This window comes from Dermacentor silvarum, chromosome 6, assembly GCF_013339745.2.
Source record: "Dermacentor silvarum isolate Dsil-2018 chromosome 6, BIME_Dsil_1.4, whole genome shotgun sequence".
Lineage (NCBI taxonomy): Eukaryota > Metazoa > Arthropoda > Arachnida > Ixodida > Ixodidae > Dermacentor > Dermacentor silvarum.
The window spans coordinates 178,168,009-178,188,744 of NC_051159.1; the positions used below are offsets into that span (position 1 = coordinate 178,168,009).

Below are 20,736 nucleotides of genomic sequence, written 5' to 3' on the forward strand. Positions count from 1 at the left end.
ACCATTTCTGGCCCTTGCGCCATAAAAGCCTATACATCATCATCATCTGCGCGTATTGTAAAGGACGTGTTAAGTACCTGAAACATTGCTTTCTAATTCTCTTAATGAATCCAACTATTTATTATGTAATTATACTAGATGATCCAGCTTTCAACTTGCAATTTCATAATTACAATAACCTTGAGTTACACTAATTGTTACCATCAAACGTTAAAGCTTTATAGCACATGTCGTTGGGCAGCTCACGTTTGCTGTCGCCACACGCGCTATAGCTACGCCGTGAAGATACCAGACTAAATATTTGATGGGCATTGCTTACGTGTCGCGTATTTTTCCTACTCTTTTCAGGCTTCAATTTTTTAAGGACATCTCGAATTACCGGGTCTTGTGTTGCGGAGGCGACGGTACAGTGGGCTGGGTGCTTGACACAATAGGTAAGTCATCATAATGACGTCTGGCCGAGGAATCACCGTGTTCTTGAACTAAAGTTTTTTTTTCGCTCTTTTCCGGGGCCGTATCCCAGCTTTTTCATTCGTCAGTGCCCTTTGCCATTGGATGGTGGCCGCCTTCACGGATAATATGTTCAGTATAAGGATTGCTTGCATTTTTTTTCTCTTAAGAGCTGCTCGTGATGCGGGCCCTGAACACTATAATGTAGCGTTCCATTAGTTTGGGAGTTTCAGAATGCGGGCATGGGGCCAAAAGAAATTACGGCGTCGCCACTGAACATGCGCGAGCCATTACCGCGACTTGGGGTCTTCGTCGCGGGCGATCTTTCTTTATTTAATTTTTCCGGATACAACGAACCATCCTTTGCAGCCGGATGTTTCTTTTTGCGTTGGCAAATAGCGCCTTCCATCGAAGCGACGGTTATCGGCTCACATCGAGTCTGGACAGATTACTGAGCAACTCGTTGCGTTAGTAAAGAATTTTGTTGTAGGCTGCCGGCAAAACGTGAATATGTTCAGCATTTATTATATTGTTGAAACAAAAATTTTTCGCTCTCTAACAATTTAATTTAACATTTTGTCACGACAGCTTTGTAGACACGCTGGCGCTGTGAGCGCAAGACGGTCGCGCTCACGTACGTACCTGTATTTATCCGTACGGAAGAAGTTGCTGGGAATAAATAACCAGCAACTAACCAATACACATAACGCTAACCTGGCAGACAACAGCACAGAAAATGGTGTTAAACGTAAAATCAGAAATACGGAAACAGTGTACTGGATAGTCGCAATGGAGAGGAAGCCAGCCATGGAACACTATATTGATCAGCCAAGGGTGAAATCAGACCGGAAAAGTTTTATGATGATTCAAGGGACCTTGCCTTGCTTTTTCAAGCCAGCTCAGGCTGTCTGAAAACACGGCGAAATAGGAGAACACTTTCAAATGAAGATGATTCGTTTATAACTTCTGAAAGTTGGGCAGAAACCATTGAGCCTGTTCGGTTAGAATGACACATCCATCCTGTGATAAATGTGGACGTAGTTAGCCTTCTCCGGGCATTTGATTTGGTTGACAGGGATGAGCGTACTGTTCTCCGTTGTCGCGATTGTTTGGTTTCACGTGTGGTAAAAAACGTCCTCGTCAATTTTCTCAACAGACAAGCTAAACTATGCCCAGCTTCCTCCAGTAGGAATCCTCCCTCTTGGAACAGGGAACGACCTGGCGCGGTGTCTTCGGTGGGGACCAGGTAAGGCTTAGGTATACGTATTCCATGCAAAATCGGCAGAGCATGTATACATCTTCAGTTTCAGTTTATTCAGACATGCATTGCCTGGGTTGAAGAGACTAAAGGCAGATGAACTCGGTCTGACTAAGGTCCCTTTTGCTCAGAATCAGTGAAAATAAACAATGGCTTGTTGCATTAGAACATGACACAAAAATTGAAAGTATGGCGAAGAAATCGAAATATCTCTTCTGCTGATAGCTCAAGCACATGAATTTGCTTTAAGGTCTGTGTGACGTCGAACACCCAATGCATTATATAGTTTGAACTTCGAAGTCAACAGCAGTGGGGCCACTTGAGAGAATGCAAATTTCTGTTGTTGCAGACACTCCCTTTGAAAGAGGCAGTCAGTTGAATTTTTTCTTTCGTGAAGGTTGTCCGGCAGCATAGCTGTTTGTTTATTTAAAGGAAAGCGTGCAGAAATTGCCATACATAGTGTCTTGGGGAAGGGGTCCATTTCGCAGTTGCTGGGTCTGCAAATGCAAACTCAATGAGTTTGCAGTGAGCCTTTGATTCAGTGAGTCTTTGAAATTAAGTATAATCGTTTCCTTTCTTTTGCTTTTTTTTATTTTCCAACTTACCATCGATTTTATACCGCCGGTCGTTTGAAACCAGCTTTACTTCGACAGGAACGACTTCTGTAACAGTCGTTTAATAACAAATGTCCTCTCTGTCCTGCCACTATGGCCGATCCCGGCAATAGCGGTGGCGTGGCATGCTTTATGCAAGCTATTGACGACGGGCAAAAATAATGAAAAATGCTGAAGGGTCCTTATAAAACGCGTCTCCAGTCCAGTATGACTCTTCAGGTGCACATACCCACGACGTGACACGTGCCTCTGGTAGCATCAGCCGTTAGGAACGCATGCAGGTTCGTTGGGGCAATACTGCGGGTACTGCGGGCTCAAATGATCGCCACAAGAAGACGAGACGACATAGCGAGTTCGTAATGCAGGAACCAAGTAGAGTTTGGGTAAATATTAGATAATGTCATGAAGAGTGCGTCCATAAATTTTAAAGCTCGTAATTAATTACCGAGGAGGAGGAGGAAAAAAGTTGAAATGAACCTTGTACTGTGGCCGGGCGCTCCAACAACAGGAGAACGGCCTCCTCGGTGTTTCTAAATAGTCGGCATGTAAACTTCTGGGCACTTGAGGAATCTCTCTGAAGGCTCCAGGGTCGGCCAGATCTTCGTGGGCCTGTTACGGGTTTACTACCAGCTGCCACTACTATGTTTAATAGGAGATTCTCTATATTCCGTTTCCCTAGTGCAGGGTAGCAAACCGTACGTGCGTCTGGGTTGGCCTCTCTGCCTTTACCCTCTTCTATCTCTCTCCTTATTGCGTATTTTTCTTAAGCTCTTTTTTAATCTCGGTTCCCCTCTTCAGGTTACGAAAACGAGAGCCTAGAGAAGATACTGCAGAAAGTCGAGAAATCCACGACAGTCATGATGGACCGCTGGAAGATCGACATCAGCAACACAGCAAATTCGGACGAGCGTGGTGACCCTATTCCCTGCAACATCTTCAACAACTACTTTTCCATAGGCGTGGTGAGTCACGCGCTTTGTTAAGCCTCGCAAGAGAAGAGCCGAAACTGCGCTGATAGATTCATCTGTTTTTCAATCTTTGTTTGCAGGCCACAGTGAAAAACTAAAATGGGTTCTCCGTTGTTGGAATTAATTCGACTGTACATATGTTTTCCTTCCTGGTGTGCGCCCAGGGCTTGAAGCTTTTAAGTAGTGCGCTAATACTCTTAGGCATTTTGTAAAGCTTTGTTAGACTGACGACAGTGCTGTTTTACATACCTGTAATGGTTATTAAGCAGCCTAAAATGATTTTGCTTCTCTGTCTGCGTCATGTATTCATCGAATACTTACTGTCACGGTTGCACAGTCAGCACCATAATTGTCTTGCTGGGTTGAAGCGACAAATTCAAGTCGTGCTACAGTTAAGCTGACCTTACGTCCCGACTCAGGTGGGACACGTCCCGCTTTTACCGCCGTGGTCCCGCTGTCCCACAGATTATGTGTGGGATCGTGTTTTGTCCCGCTTTGACATCTCCGGACCCCAAGTTGTCCCGAAATGCCTGCTTTGTGGTGCCGAATTGGCTGTTCGCTTTCTCGGGTGTGGTGGCGCCACCTACAAAAATACTCGGGAGGCAAACACAGTTGCCAGAAGTGAGACACAGAATGCACGCCTACTTACGGCTCGTAAGTTTTCTCGATGCAGCTACATTGGACTTCTCAATGCGTTGGCTTACGAGTGGTAGCCAAGACAAAGCGCCGTGGCAGCCGTCTTCATGCCGTCTTGTTTGTCACGCATGTGTTGTTGGAAGCACGTGTAATAATGCCGAAGCGCAAGTGGAAATTTATTGAATAGATGGAGAAAAGTCTCCCTTCGCATAAACGAAATTTGGAATAAATGCTGAATCTCTCTTATGTGTTATACATTTAGGACACGTGTTTAGCACAGTGTGCAAATTATCTACGTAATCCTTTCCATCGTCTTCGTTACCATACGCCGGATGCTGAAGTTCTCTAACTATGCATGCAACACATTTAAAGGAAATAAGAACATCAATTTTTTGATGCCACATGCTTACCAGACCATTATGTTTGCAAACATCGTGCTATCTTAGAATATAACCCTTTCTCTTATTACGTACTAGTATTTCACTGAAAAATACATTCACCGAACAGCTACACAATACAATTACAGAATGTCCACGCGTTCTCATAGTGTTTAACGCGACGAAATTAAGCAATGATGAATTTTTTTTTCACCCGCTTTTGTTTTGTGCAGGACGCGTCAATAGCGATCAAGTTTCATTTGGAAAGGGAGAAGCATCCTGAAAAGTTCAACAGCAGGTATGTTTCGTGAACTGTCTTATTTTACGGTAGCCTTGATTTTACTGCCACCAACTCACACACATGCTTGTGATGGCTAAACATTGATAACTGCAAAATATGAATAAATAAATAAATAAATAAATAAATAAATAAATAAATAAATAAATAAATAAATAAATAAATAAATAAATAAATAAATAAATAAATAAATAAATAAATAAATAAATAAATAAATAAATAAAGCCCTTGCTAATGACGCAAAAGAAACTCGAAAATTGGGAAAATTAAGCTAACTGTGACCGTTACTATTGTACATTGGGAAACGACCTCCCTTTTCTGTTTTTGGTTCCGACAGGATGAAGAACAAAATGTGGTATTTCGAATTCGCCACGTCTGAGACGTTCTTCGCAACGTGTAAAAATCTCCACGATGACGTCGACATCATGGTAAGTGCTCTTCGATTCAGTGCATTGAATAATAACTATTGCTGAAACATTATAGTTGTTCAGTATACGTAACGTAAATAATATAGGTTATACGGGACATTATTGCGCTGAAAATAAGAGCAATAGTGGCAACGAGATCGCCGATCTTCTTCTTTTGTGTGTGTGTGTGTGTGTGTGTGTGAGAGAGAGAGAGAGAGAGGAAGGAGGGGGAATGAGATCGCAAGAATAAATTTTTATGCACAAATTAAGTGGAGCTAGTGGCATGGCGATCGTGTCCATGGTTAGACACCCTACTCTAAAACGCACAAAGTGACGAAGGAAGCTTCGCGTCTGTGCATATCAATGCTGAATCTCTCGGCCGTCCCATTGACTGTCGCGATTCCTAGAGAAGGCTTTGCTTGACGTCACAATGTGATATTTATTTCGTTTTGTTTGCCTAAATGGTACTTCCACGAGCCGCTATAATCACAGCTTCGCAGATATTTTTTCTTCACTACGAAACGCTTCAAGGACGGGGAAAACGTAGAAGACCGACAAAACGCCCGTTTTTTTTTTTTTTTTCGACTTTTGCACCGCAGTCAGCGCACCTTCTGTCCCGTATGAGTTTCTTCTCTTCTAGCACTGTTTCTTCGTGTCTGAAATAATACTACAGCACGCCCAGATTGAACTAGTTTGTACACAAGTCAAGCGCCATCCCTTCATCTCGTATGATTACGCAAGAGTTATCTAGAGCGAAAGCTCTACTAACCATGTCTCGCAAGGCCATTCATCGCGTCGCAATGACTTTGAGCTGCCGGAACGCGTACCGCCGGAGCGTAAGCGTGACAGGTGTGTCGTCACGCCACGTGATCCGCTGCGGAGAGGCGTTGCAGCTGCGCTCACTTGGAGCCTCGCCGCTGCGGCAACACGTGACTAGGCGAAGATTTAACTGCTGTTAGGCCTGCGCTTGGTCGCTCAGTCTCGCCATGGATGGCGCGCCGGCTGGGCCGTCTGTGCGTGCTCTTTAGCGCAAGCGACAGGTTGAAACCAATCACCCAGTAGACACAGCTAGATGGCAGGATGTGAAATCTCAAGCAAAGGCAAAGATGGCTGCAGAAACACCGGAGCAAAGGGAGCCCAAATTAGAACGTTATAGAGAAGCTTACCAAGCGCGGAAGCGTGCATTAATGAAACACTGCGTGCATACTGTTTGCAAAACCAAGCCAAACAGACCTTTCGCTCGTGATAACTAGGTTTACAAGATTTAAACTTCAGCCAATTTTTCGCTGCACAACTCAGCCACACACAACTCGTTCAGCGGCGGGTGTCATGAATGAGCAGTGCACCTTGGTGCGTCACCTTCTTGCGAAACCCATCATAAAAGGCAAGCGCTGGGCCGGCTCATTGTACGCGCCAAGCCGAACTGTTGCAGTAGCTGAGTACATGAAGTCCACGTGCGGTGTTTCCCAGTTCGCTTACTCACGCGTGACCGACCTTGAGGGCCTGTTCATTCAGGCGGCAGCTGTCAAATGCGTTCGCACCTTCGCTTCTCTTCATTCACTGCTCGTCAACTGAACAATCGACTCTGGCAGCGGGCTGCCGTAGGCTTCTTCTCAGGCGCACGCATCATCAAACCGAAAGGCTTGACTTGACAAGTCTGTGACAAGACTTTGCAATTCTTTAATGATATCAACGCCTTTAATAATATGACCGCGTCAGCGCCTTGCTGTGGGGCAGGCGTGGTCGCACGCGAATCGCGTCCTCTGCGAGGCTGTTCCATACACTGCTACCACAACTGCCATTCCGCAAGACGATGACGCGCTCACATTGTCAAACAATTGGACAGCTCTACGTCGCGTGTACCAATAAAAATTAACGAAAGTTTCCGCCTTGCCCCATAGTCAGCTCCTTTTTTCCCAGGCTATAGTACAAAATTTTCTGTTGCTTCTTAAGGTATTGTCTTGGAGCCGGACTGCATCGTAACACAAAAAGTCATGATACTGTCTAGTATAGCACATGCGAGCCGTCAGAAATCGGCAAGGCAAGGATAGTGTCGTCGGGTATAGGACTATGCTGCGGCTGCATTCCAATAGTGGGCGCAGTGCACGAACTCCTGTGTAGTATGTCCCGATGTGTCGGTCATCGTTAAGGCACGTGTACCACAAGTGTTCAAAATGAAAACCGAGAACTCCGCCGGGGTAAACCACTGGTCTATAGCTTCAGCCCCGATTGCTTACTCCAAGGGGGTGGAAACGGGGGACGCACTCCACACATCGGGTGATTGTAACCGCGCCCTTCGGCGCTCCTTCTTTGTCTCCGCAGTGCGATGGCGTCTCGCTGGAACTGTCCAACGGCCCGTCGCTTCAGGGCATCGCGGTGCTCAACATCCCCAGTATCTACGGCGGCTCCAACCTGTGGGGAGACAACGCCTCATCACGGCGGCGCTCGCGTTCTAAGCGACGCAAGAAACACGACCGGGATATCTCCACCAACAGCTTCAACTCGATCGACCTCAGCAGTGCCGTACAAGGTATCGCCTGCATTTTATTTGAAATCGACTGAAAGTTGCTTCAGGAAAGGATGTGGGATGCTAACGTAGAGACAATTTGTGGTCTACTTATTTGTGCTATCTTCGTAGCAAACAAGCGGGAATCGTATTCTCAACCACTCACTTCGGGGACATTGTTTTATAACTGTCTAATGCAACGGAAGTGGATCCCAAAAAGGAACGCCATGAAAGTTAATTTTCGTGTCGTATAGTGCCCGATTCATGTTTTCAAGCTATTAGACCGGGAAGGCTTAGGAGTGTGGACCAACGGCGAATATCTCAGCTACCTTCGGTTTGCAGATGACATTGTCCTGTTTAGCAACCCTGGGGACGAATTATGACAAAAGATTGAGTACCTTAACCAAGAAAGTCTAAAAGTGGAGTTGAAGATTAATATGCAGAAGACAAAGGTAATGTTAAATAGCCTGGCAAGGGAATGAGAATTCATGATCGCTAGTCAGCCTCTAGAGTCTGAGCAGGAGTACATTTATTTAATTCAATTACTCGCAGGAGACACCGATCATGAGATGGAAATTCACAGAAGAATAAATATAGGTTAGAGTACATACGACAGACATTACCAAATGCTGACTGGGAGCTTATCACTGACGTTGAAGAGAAAAGTGTATAATCATTGCATTCTACCGTTGCTAACATAGGGGACAGAAACTTGCAGGTTACCAAATAAGTTTGAGAACAAGTTAAAGACCGCGAAAAGAGCGATGGAATGAAAAATGTTAGCCGTAATGTTAAGAGACAGGGAGAGAGTGCTGCGGATCGAGAGAGCAAACGGGGATAGCCGATATTCTACTTGGCTTAAGAGAAAACAAGTGGAGCTGGACAGGCAATGTATTGCGTAGGATAGATAACCGGTGGACCGCTAGTTACACAATGGGTGCCCAGGAAAGGGAAGCGGACGGCTGGAAAATTAGGTGGGGTGATGCAATTAGCAAATTTGCGGGTGCAGGTTAGAATCAGCTAGCGCAAGACAGGGGTAATTGGAGATCGCAGGGAGAGGCCTTCGTCCTGTAAGTGGACATAAAGAATAGGCTGATGATTATGATAATAGTGCACGAATGCATCGACAAGACGCGGTCGCTCTAGTGGTAGTGGTAGAGCGCCCGCCTCGGCTGCGGGAGGCTATGGGTTCGATTCCCACCGCCGCCGGGCACCCACTGGTTCAAATGGGTACAAGCGTGCCCCGACCTGGCGTTCGGCTTTCTTCAGGGGTGATGCGCTTGGGAAAGGAGCCTGCGCCCTGAATTCCCGTCGAAACCAACGTGAGGATGGAAAACAAGTGACATGTGTGTCTGTCATGTCTGGCATAAGCAAAAGTGTTCGCCAAAGTGAGCGACCGAGAATGCGACTCATTTCTATGTATCGATGCTTCGCACCCCGTTCTCTTTATTTTCGCTACCGCTTTGTTCCGATTACTCAGGCGAGCAGCAGGAAACTGTGTGTCTCATCATTCTTATGCTTCCACTGTCTAATATTTGCGTGCATCTTTTTATCAGCAGCGTGGCCCTCTTATTTTAGCGCGCTTGAGTCTGCTCTTTCTAGCAACCTATTTTGCGTGCTTGACAGTCGATCTAGAGCTGTCGCTTGGCGTTCAAACAGCGACAAAATACCACAGCCTCTCTTTCTCTCTCTCTCTCTCTCTTTTATGTAAATTTTGAAAGCAGCCCTGAGAAATAGCGTGCACTGTCGATCGTGTCGCCGATGGGGTGTGTTGTGATTTTGTATGCGTTCCCTTCCTGCGACTGAATGCATTTTTCCTGCGCAGACATCGGCTGATCGGCTGATTGAAGTGATCGGTCTGGAGAGCAGCATGCACATGGGCCAAGTCAAAGCTGGTCTTCGAGCTTCGGGTCGCAGACTGGCGCAGTGCTCCTCGGTGGTCATACGGTGAGCAGCCTCCTCTGGCCACGACGCAACTTCACGTTCAACGTGCCGAACAACGCAGACCACGGGACAAGTGAGCGACAGATGCGCTGCCCAGTCTTGTGCCGTCGACAAGATTCACGTGTCCTCACCGTCTGCACTGTTCGCCATGTTGAAACTAAACTGATTAGCCCAGCTTAAAATCCTTTCACTTTCACCCTTGCCAATTGGACGTTGCATGCACAATAAGTCAAACGTTACCTCGTTGCCAGCGTTTTACCTTAATCAGCTACTGATGTTGTTCTTGTAACCTACAAAAGATAGTAGTCTATGGAAATTTTAGCTATAGTGAAGCAGGTCACGCTGCCCCACAAGTTGACTTCTTGTGTTGATGTGGCTAAGCGGAGTTGTTTATTATATCGGTAACTGTGTATTTGTATGGAACGGTGCCACGTCTCTCGTGTACAAACTTGTGAAAAAACCGTGACACGTGCATGCACCTCTTCTGTGCGTATTCTTCTCATTGTTCATCTAGCCGCATGTAATATATATATATATATATATATATATATATATATATATTGTTATTTTTTAATTTTTTTGTAGCGCCGGCCCATTGTTTCGCTCACCAATCAGCAAACGGTACCAGCAAAGCATGCCCGCAATGCTGTACATAAAAAAAAAAAATTGTCGCTGTTTCGCCCGAAAGGCGAAGCATCAATTGCGATAGCAAATTAGTAGAGGGCTATTCGGAGTAGGGATAGTAGTTTTATCGGCTGCAAAAACTTCGACACATTCGCTTACTAATTGAATTAACAAGCGTGGTGTCAGCGCGCACAAGCAAACATGAATAGATTGTCGAGAACCGAGGGGTCGCAGCGGAGCGCCAGAACAAGAGGACCAGCTCCGCAGGCTTTCAGAACGGACTAGCGCGTGCCGTGCTTGCGCCGCTGGCACGCGCCGCCCAACTTTATTTTTCTCGTCAGTCGCAGCCGGCCCCAAGGCGCCGGCCGAGAGCGCTGACCTTTAGCGTTCCCGCTTAGCAGCGTCGGTGGGCGCTGCAAGATCACACTGAATGACCGCAGACAACGACTGTCAAAACGCTGGCAGCAAGCGCAGCCGCCGCGGCGGGCGGAGGTTCGTGCGGTCTATCGCTTCAACGAAAACTGAGCGGCGAATGCACAGCGCATACAAAGGTCAGAGCTGTGTGGAGATAAGAGATGGTGCGGGCGACCGCCACAAGCGGGCAAAGTACAAGCCCAGTTTTTGGCAGAAAAGAAGCTGCCCCCCCCCTCCCTCCCTCCCTCCCTCTCTCCCGCGCTGCCTTCCCACTTTCTGGCTTTTGCGTTGGAGATTGAGTTGCCAGTTCCCCTTGCGCCCGGTTGCAAGATACGCATTTGGTGCCTCAGCACAGCGTCACCCCGCCTCCATCCCTTCCATGCCCCCACGGCCTTTCGCGCGATGGTCGCGTTTGCTTTCCACCGTGCGTTCGCTCTCCGTGATAGCGCGCGTCCCCCGCACTCTTTCACTCGCGCATACGGCGCGCGGCGACTTTATCGCCCTTGGACTTTATATGGAACCTCACGGCGACGGCAACGACGACGACGATGGCAGAAATCCGGTTGAAGTGTCCAGATAAAGTGATTGGCTTGGTGTTCGTGAGGCTCTTATCTAATTCAAGGAATATCAGGGCTAGCTTTTCATGCTTTTCATTATATTCGGTTTTGTTGATGAATGGCTTGATTGCCTTGCCTGTTCAGTGGTCACTGTGACACATGACTTTCATTTTAAACTTGCAGGACAAGGAAAAGGTTTCCGATGCAAATTGATGGTGAGCCTTGGGTACAGCCACCTTGCACGGTAAGCACAGACAAAACGAACTCACGAAACAAATGGAAAAATCGAGATTGTGTGGCCTCACTTAATTCTTTCAGTTTCCCATATTTTGAGTGAAAGAGAGGGAGGAAAGGGTAAATGAAAGGCAGGGTGGTTAACCAGGACTAAGCCTGGTTGACTATACACTGCACTTCAGGCGAGAAGCTATTATGCGTGGCCACAGCTAGCTTGTAGAAAACTAAGCAAAATCAAATCATCCTATGCAGATGGAGATAATAGCAACATCCAGAACTTAATTGTTTTCTGTCTAATGAAAGTATTGTATTAATTATCCATTGAATACATTTTTAGGCACTGTACATATCTGGAGTTTAGAGCAGTATTGTGTAACTGCCCTTCCTTCGATGATTATAGTCTTGCTCTCCTCACCACTTCGAGACAGTTAGGCGACAGACCCCGGAAAAGATACTAGGACCGTGGCCTCGTGCATATGTGATCTAAAAACAACGCTGCTGTATTTTTCAACAATTCACTTCAAAATGTGACCGCTTGTGACTGAACGACAAACTCTGGATCGTGTGTGCCTCCGTGCGTATGTGTCCGTGCGCGTGTGCGTGCGTGTGTCTGCATCCGTGCGTATGTGTCCGTGCGCGTGTGCGTGCGTGCGTGCGTGCGTGCGTGGTGTGTGTGTGTGTGTGTGTGTGTGTGTGTGTGTGTGTGTGTGTGTGTGTGTGTGTGTGTGTGTGTGTGTGTGTGTGTGTGTGTGTGTGTGTGTGTGTGTGTGTGTGTGTGTGTGTGTGTGTGTGTGTGTGTGTGTGTGTGTGTGTGTGTGTGTGTGTGTGTGTGTGCGTGCGTGTGTGCGTGCGTGCGTGCGTGCGTGCGTGCGTGCGTGCGTGCGTGCGTGCGTGCGTGCGTGCGTGCGTGCGTGCGTGCGTGCGTGCGTGCGTGTGTGTGTGTGTGTGTGTGTGTGTGTGTGTGTGTGTGTGTGTGTGTGTGTGTGTGTGTGTGCGTGCGTGCGTGCGTGCGTGCGTGCGTGCGTGCGTGTCATACGTGAAGTGTGTGCGTTCACTGCTTAAATTATAACCTGCCTCATAATCAGACCGTTGTTTTGGCGCTACGACATGCTGATATATTGGCACGCTCCGTTCTTGCGATCGCTACGGATGCCGCACGCGATCGCAGCAGGAAGAAGCGAACCCAGCGTCCTCGTTTATTGTGTTATCAGTCACATCACTTACTTTCCTTCCTTGCTACGCGACGTCAGCAAATATTGCTTCGAATGATGCCGCCATGGTAATTTCTAGACCAACTTTCTAGACCAACTTTTGCATCTAATTGAAATGCATAATAAGTGTTTCACAGCCTTCATATTTGATGAGTATGTTCTCTTTAAATGCTATAACTGTATGGTAGAGTTCCTGAAACTTCTAAAGTATGTGCGAAAGTGTTCATTCACAGTGCTCAGTGTATTTGCGTGTTTGCTTTTCGCAGATACAAATAACCCACAAGAACCAGATGCCTATGCTCATGGCGCCAGCCCCGACGAACAAGTCCAGGTTCCCTTTCTTCTCCTTCAGGAAGTCGTGATTCGGAGATGGGAGCGCCCTCTTACGCCGCTTTCCTCCACTGCTTTCGCTCTTGGCAGCTGCTCGCGTTTGTTGCTGCTCGTGACTGGGCCGAGTTTCGCGCGTTATGTGTCGTGCCATTCTCGTGCACCTACATCGGCTTCCGTGTCGTTGCCGATGTCGGTTACAGAGACTGCATTTAGCTGACGCGCATCTTGTTAACTTATACCTTGTACATACATCTGTATAGACATTGCCCATTCGCCGGCGCTTTACCTTCTTGACCAGGGTCCTAGTGGTGTTCCAAGTGTACTCACTGGCTACTGCTTGATTGTATACCTGTGAACGTGCGGGCATGTGATTTTATGCCTGGTAATACGATTTTCTCTCAAGAAAGATTTGTTACTGTGCGCGTGTTTTTGTCGGGTTCCGCTGTGCTGTTCGAGTGATAAAATGTTTGTTGAGTTGTGTTATTACTACGCCTGAACGGAAGACCAGATGTGTACAGAGTGCTAAACGTTACTGAGCAAATCGTTAAAGCTTACTTTACGTGGACGAAAGCACCAAGCTTCGTTTCTTTTTACTCTACCATGAACCGGCTGATAGAAACGCCTGTTCATTGTTTAATCACTTGAAGTCTCCGCAGTAAACATAAAGCACTAAATATTGAGTTGTGCTGCGCGCACGTTCGATAACATTAATTTTGTATTCTACACAAGTATATGACTTATTATGACCGCTAATATTCTGTTTAGTATGTACAAATTTTTTTGCCGCATCATTGCATGATACACTGCATATATACCAGTGTAAACAAACGAGCGAAATATTTTTTTCTCGTTGAAATTTTATGTGTGTTGTAAGTGGCGCCCAAATTGCACTGAAAAGTTAAAGGTGGGAAAAATAGTTGTCAATAAGTATATACATTATGATTTGGATTGACTTCGGTATTAAAACGAACCAGGAAGCGTTATACATATATTCGGCTTTTATTAAGTGCTCTGCAACTTCATAACACTGCGGTAACTCTGCAAGTGCAACTGTTTAAGTTACGTGGCATCCGAAATTGCGCCGTATGCCGTTATCATTACGACGCGGTGCGCAGCGCGCAGTGGTTTACGCATACAGTGCATACGGTGCAATTTCGGGCACATCCAGCGGTAGCCACGGCTCGTGGTCAGACAAGTGCAATCTCTCTTCCGCGAGCCGCTAGCTGAAACACATCCCAAAGCCCAGTTCTTTCCTTTGGGTAAACTTTTTGTTGTCTAATGTGTGAGTACCCGGAAGCGTGCTCCGAAATGCCCCTTCGCTCACGGAGAAAAATATACACTCGCCTGAAGCTAATGTCCCTATATAAGAAAAGTACCGCCATCCTTTGATCAACGCCGCTTCGCTCTTTCCTGTATCTCTGATTGGACGATGATAGCGCGCGCTTTGACTTCTTTATATTTTTTTTTCCGCCTCAGAGCCATGTTGAAAGTCATCTGCGCAGCCGCAGTAGCCGGCGGCGGCGACGGCGCGCGCCCGGCCTGAAAGTTTCAACGTGGACTTTCCAGGGTCGCCACCGTCGACTTCCTTTCGCAAGCAAAAATTAAGAAAAAAGCACGCGTTTTAGGAGAGGAGACGACGGAAGAAAGAGTAGATGGCGGTACTTTTCTCATATAGGGGCTTTAGCCCGAAGCTTCCCAGTCACGCCATCTTCAGTGCACTTTGGACACCACCAATTGAAAGAATATCTCTGTCTGCGTCGTAACATATCCGATTGTCCTCGCGAGTGATTGTGCTTGCTCCAGTGTGCTACGCTCGTGTCCTTAGCGGACCAGTTTGTGAATCTCAGCTTTTGTATCCTCCACTGTAAGTGGTCACCATCTGGGCCCCACCGACCAACCTCCATAACCCTACCGATTTTATCATTCTTAAAATTTGTCTATCGCATCAAAAAAAAACAAGGAAGAATCTAGGTACTTTTAATACCTTTGAAAATGGTGACTCCAGGTATCTCTAAAGAAATTAGTATGGTGAAAATAAACGTAGAGCCACTCCCTCGAGCCCCTCAGAAGGAAAAAAAAATAATGTTTTTTTTTTCCTTTTTTTTTTTGTTCTTGTGATTCGATCCCTGTCAAGCATCATTATGCATAGTATCTCCACCTTTATGTACACTGCTTTAGATGTTTGAAATGCAAGGCTTTCTGAAGCTGGCTTCTTTATATACCGTGCCTTAGTGAAAGGGTGTACAAAATGTCTTAAACGTCGCTTTTTTTGTGTTGCTAAGCTCTAAGTGCTCATGTGAACTTCCATATTTGCTCATCATTTGTTTCTTGTTTGTTCTTAAGGCAATTTGTTTTTAGACGTGGTTGCAACTTCCATTTTTTTTTTCGTTTGTAAACGGCAACAAAGCGTTTTCACTAAGTCCGCTCTATAGTCTTAACTTAGGGGGCAAGTACAATATTGTTGGTGCTGAGTCCGTTGCTGACAAGAAGCCGTCCTAGGTATCTAAGGATTGAGATACAGATTGCGGTGAGCAAGCTGTTGACATTCACGAGATACTCATTTCTTCCAAATGGCCTTTATTTTGCCTTACACATGAGTAGCATGCTATTGGTAGGCTTAATCTCGGATAAAAGCAGCTTCTGATCTTGCGGGCGCTTCCTTTCACGGTGTCACTGGTCAAAAAGAGGGAGACAGAATAGAAAGCTGACATTCACAAAGTACTGCGCTGCGGGGAGGCATTGTAGATGTGAGTGAAGTCCGCAATGTATGGACGGCGATTTTGCGTGACGTTCTCTTTAGCTGCAGCTTTGCACGTCCACATGGTTTGCACCCGTTACTGTACATACACTAAGGAGCATTTCTCACGTGAGAGGTGTATATTCTATAAGCTCTTCTAACCACACTAAGTGCATAATGTAATGACCACATTTTGCTCGGGAGCGAAGGCTAGGTCAGCCAGCCTCGAAAACTTCACCGTGGTCTCCAACGACCAGCCTCATAGGTTTCTTACTTGCTGCGCCGTGTTTTGCTGTGTTTCTTTCTTTTTTTTTTTTTGCCCGCTTTGCACTACTCTTGCAAATCCACACTTGTAGAGCCCAGGAACGCGGGGCATCGCAGCACATAATCGCTTACCAATACTTCAGCGCGCTTTCACATTTGAATGAAGCGTAATGGTCAAACAAAAGCAGAGCAGGGAAGCGATAGTGCAAACTCAGAAAAGGCAGAGTATTGCCTGATGCAGGTAAAACGCAGTCGCCGTAGCTGTGTGTTCCCACGCTAACGTTTATGTCGCACAGGCTTTCATGTCACCTTCTTCACTTTGGTTTCTGCCAGCTTCGCTGTTTGTATTGCAATAAGAGTCGCACCACCTGCATTGAATGTATCCGCCGTAGCAGGCTGGTCATAGCACATGTTATTATGCGGCTTCGCGGTCGTGGAGAGATGGTCTTGTGTTACGCCTATGCCCCGAAGCTGTACATATTAAAGGGCAACACTTGCTTACTTGTGCAATACTTGAGGCCACGAGAGCGTGGTAGGAATGATGATAATGGACCTCTTTTACGGCTCGTACCCACTAAGGGGGATAGCCCAAAAATACCGCGTGCAGCCAATTCCACATATACCGTCACTCCGCGGTTTGACCGCTCTGATTATATCTTTACATGAAATTAAGTTCTGTGATCTTGCGTACCAGAACCACGATATGATCATGAGGCACGCCATATTGGGGGGTTCCGGATTAATTTTGACCAACTAGGGTTCTTTAACGTACACCCAAGTTTAAGTACACGACCATTTTGCATTTCGCCTCTGTCGAAATGCTACCGGGATCGAACCCCGCGACATCGAGCTCAGCGGCGCAGCGCCATTTCCACCGGGCTACGGAGGCGGGTTTTCCCTATAGTTTTGATACGAATGGTACAACAAGTTTTCCTTGCTAGGGTGCACAAGTTCGGGAGCTGGAAATAAGAAAACGAACACATGCGAACCGAGATCCTAACGGATACGTTGGTTCTAGTTGTACTTCCCACTGCAAATAGTTTAGCCCGAACGCAAGCACAGGCTTAGAAAGGCACCCACAAACGGGCATGCTGATTTCATCACGCGTCTCGAAGCCGCCTGCCAGGCGATGTCCCGCGCCCTGCGGCAGCAAGCGAGCTCTCTGCTTATATACGAAGGCATCGCACTCTTATTACTTGCGGTCTTGTATAGCCTTGCTACTCCACAAGGAAGCCAGCTGAGGTGCGCACTTGCTGGTGAGAGAGGGCGTAGCGTGTTTTTAATGACTGCGTTGCTAACTTATTTACATACGAATTGTTGTTCATGTGCATGTTGACGAAGAAAAAAAGATGTTTATATATAGTATATAGCATTTCGATCTTGTAGGATATATTTACCTTGATTCAAGCGGTAGTGAGAACAGACCGCACGATGAAAGCTTAAGCAGCGATGATAAATAACAAATCATATCATGTACGTAGAAAAAACATATAAATAGATATAGTTTTGCATAAATCTGTCATTTTTAACGTTGTGTGGAGGAGTATGGTATATATGTCTCCGAGCTGCAACAACGCGCAACTTTTTTTCCTCTCTCTGTTTTTTTTTATTGCAGTTTATACTTTTATGTTAATTCGGTGAACCGCGTGCTCCACTATTATTTCGAGCAAGGTAAGTACGGTCACCTACTAACCTAAAGGCCGTTATGTAGCCACACGCGAGCCCTGCAAATGTATGTGTGATCCCATTGTTGATAGAGGGCCAGACTATGTCTCAACAGGACCTCTTTCAAACGGCAACCCTAAAAAGCCCGGATCTCTAGTATTGAGGTACCCACTATGGTTTGCTGGAACTGTATGAAGTACAGAAAGCCGGTTACCATTTGTATTATGGCGTAGCCATCAGAAAAAAACAAAGAAATCCTATTTAATCCTTGCACACTTGCGTTTCACTGGCCGTGTATCTCATTCGCATGCGACACCTACATTTATTGGTACAAAAGCCCTCTCTCTGCTCACGTGGTTTTCCCTTCTCTCAGAACCAATTTTTTAGCAACTCAATAAGCCCTCACTATGACGTCATAGGCTGTCGGTGAAGAGCAGGATTCCCTGCGTCGAACATCGCAAAGGATACGCCCTGATGCGGAAAGCTGAAGGACCCCTACTTCGCGTTCTAACGGCAGCTTTTTTTCTTGTAGAGAGAGCATCTCTACGTACTTAGAGCGCAAACCACATGCAACCGAAAACGCTATTGCAGTGCATAGGATTCTCTTTCTTTCCTGCTTCGCGTTTCCTGACGAAAATCTAACAGGTTTACGTTTTGTTTCGCATCTATAGCCCTCTAACGAAATCGGCTCTTGTGCAAATGATGTAGAGATTTTCGGATGCGTAGTGTTTCTTGTGAAATTTATCGTATTACGCCTAACTTTGCAAGTGTTCAAGATCGTTATGTTTTTTTACGTGTCAAGGACAACTTTAATACGCCGCGACAGCCTGAGGAAGGCAGTAACCATTTACTTAGATACGAACAAGCTGAGCACTTGCAAAGCAATCCTAAGCTTCACAGAGGCGTAGTGCTTTCCGTATAATGCGCAATTAATAACACCTTATTGGAGTGATGATATCGCGAAAAACGGCAGAGGTGTTCGCTCGACAGCTATGCGAATTCCCAGTTACCGCTGTAGTGGTAGAGTTTATAAACAGTCACAGCTCTCTCAACAGTTATACCTTTTTTATATAGCTCTGTGTACGTGTGCAATGTTATGTACATACATATACATAGGCAAGCAATGCACTGGAACATTGCGTGCACGAATGTGTGCGCTCCCACTACTTCATACATACATATATATTATCGATTTATGTCGTTCCGAAAGTTACAGTGGTACACATGTGTATATATATATATACAATATATATCGAAGATGAAAAAAACAAGTTGCGCTACTTTGATCATACCTGCCGTAGTGGTATTCTGTACACAGCAATGTGTATAACTTTCCTGTCACGTGCAAAAGTGTGTCGTTCGTCTGCATTCGTATAGCGCTCATGAGACCCTATAGTTAACCGTTGGCCTTCAGTGTATTTCGAAACGCCGTCTTCCTGGCGAACGGCTTTCTGTGACGTCTTTTTCCGTATTCGCCTGTAGGAGAACCACCATGTTAACGCCACTCCTGTTGTCTATCTGTACCAATCTATGAGCAGACGGAAAGAATATGTCAACGTTGGGAACACGTTATTTGCGCCAGGTGGTCGCGTTGTATGCTTTTGACGGGGCTTTTATTATCAATACTTTCAGAAAATGCTGAAAGACGTAAAAAAAAATCATTTCAACTTATTTTCATTCATGGGTTAATGCCACAATGGCGCTACAAAGACTGGAGCGTAGCGACTGCACACCACTTAGAGCATGTGCCATCCCTTGAACCGCTTGCTTTACAGCGCGCTATATTTAATGGTAATTAACTAGTTTTTACTCATCTGACCTACTGAAGAAGGGAGAAATTGCAGAATGGGATCACACGGCATTTTATTTTCTTCTTGATTACAACCTAACCTTTTTTTTTAACATTGTCAATCTTGTAATCGGTGAGAAGGTAATAGTAACCTGCCTTGTCTAAGGACACGAAGATTCGCTTTACCACACCTAATAGCACGCACCATTTCTAGTGACGTACTCATTTTCTTGGCCGGAGTAAGAAAGAATAAAAGTGATTCGTCAGCGCCTCTCTCAGCTACAATCTATTGTGACAAGCTCTTTCGCAAGTCATTTTGCCTTTCTTCCGATACGTGGAAACTGCTCTTGTTCCGATTTGTGTCGTATCATCAAGCTTGCGGAATTGATACCAGATTTCCGTATAGATTTCTCTCCCCATTCCTTCCCTAATAGTTAGTGGACTCTATATAAGCCTGTAGTATGTGTACTTAAACTCGAATAAATGCATTTGGACCAAGGTTTGCGTAAGTTCGACGTATCTTCTTGGTCCTGTGCACACTTGCTGTCATGGAGTAAGCGAGACTGTTCTTGTAAAAAGCCGCAGTTGAGGCGAATCTGTAAAGCCGACCTGTAGTCAGTAGCGTTTGTATCTCTTCCCTACATACGATTTCTTTCTCCTGTGCTACTTTCGCAGCACTAGAATCCACTGCGGAATTTTGCGTCTAACTGTTCTCCCCCATTGTTCCCTACGTGGAGCGTTGTTTAGGGACACATAACTATTATTATTTCTTATTCTTGCTGTATTTAATGGAGCCCTCTTGTTATATCTTTTCGCGATAAGTAAATGTGAGTCTCCGTGTGAGATATCTGTACATAACAAATAATATAAGAGATGTTCTACATTTCACCTATTTATTTATTGCTGATCTGAATAAAAGTACATGTTACCAGGAAAAGTGTTGTCTGTTACTATAGTGACTCCTTGCGTATACCACTCAAATGCGGTGCAGTGAACAGCAAGACAAAGATGGGCGTCAGGCTTCCGTCCATCCTCCTTGGTAAGCATGGTGACATATCGTGCTAACGTAACATCAACGCACACGTGTCCACAAGAATTATAGGAACTCGGAAACAACGATAATTCTCAAATAATTGGTCGCCCAACCCAACAACGGGTACTCTGCGCTTGGATCTGGAGTCGATGCAGTGCATTTCATAACTCCCATTTTAAGGAGTCATTTGACCACTGCTGAAGCGATTTTTAAGGCGAAAGCCTTTGGTGGCTATGTTGGCGGTGCCCTTGGTGATGACCTTCGCGAAACTGCGCCGTGACGAATTATGGATGACGCCGAAAAGAGTAAAATACCATCAACAAATGATAGGAGTGACGTCACATTTCTCAGGGAGGTTCCTGTACACAAAGTAAATTAGTCGCCCTGAAAAAAAATTTGGTACATTTCCGTCTGGGTCGC

General features: G+C 45.8%; 1 protein-coding gene across 6 annotated transcripts in view; it reads left to right on the top strand.

Moving 5' to 3' along the window:
* LOC119456458 (diacylglycerol kinase beta-like) overlaps window positions 1-20,220 on the top strand; it is a 468,550-nt gene extending 448,330 nt beyond the window's left edge. For 5 of the 6 annotated variants that reach the window (XM_049669879.1, XM_049669881.1, XM_049669880.1 and 2 more), the window contains 6 exons: window positions 349-434; window positions 1,607-1,696; window positions 3,121-3,284; window positions 4,537-4,601; window positions 4,939-5,029; window positions 7,331-7,589. In XM_049669879.1, coding sequence (XP_049525836.1) covers window positions 349-434; window positions 1,607-1,696; window positions 3,121-3,284; window positions 4,537-4,601; window positions 4,939-5,029; window positions 7,331-7,570 — 736 coding nt within the window. In that variant the 3' untranslated portion in view covers window positions 7,571-7,589. Of the gene's footprint in view, window positions 1-348; window positions 435-1,606; window positions 1,697-3,120; window positions 3,285-4,536; window positions 4,602-4,938; window positions 5,030-7,330; window positions 7,590-9,339; window positions 9,462-11,236; window positions 11,298-12,764 lie in introns of those variants that run through there. The other variant, XM_037718259.2, reaches the window with a different exon arrangement.
* Window positions 20,221-20,736: the final 516 nt, after the last annotated feature.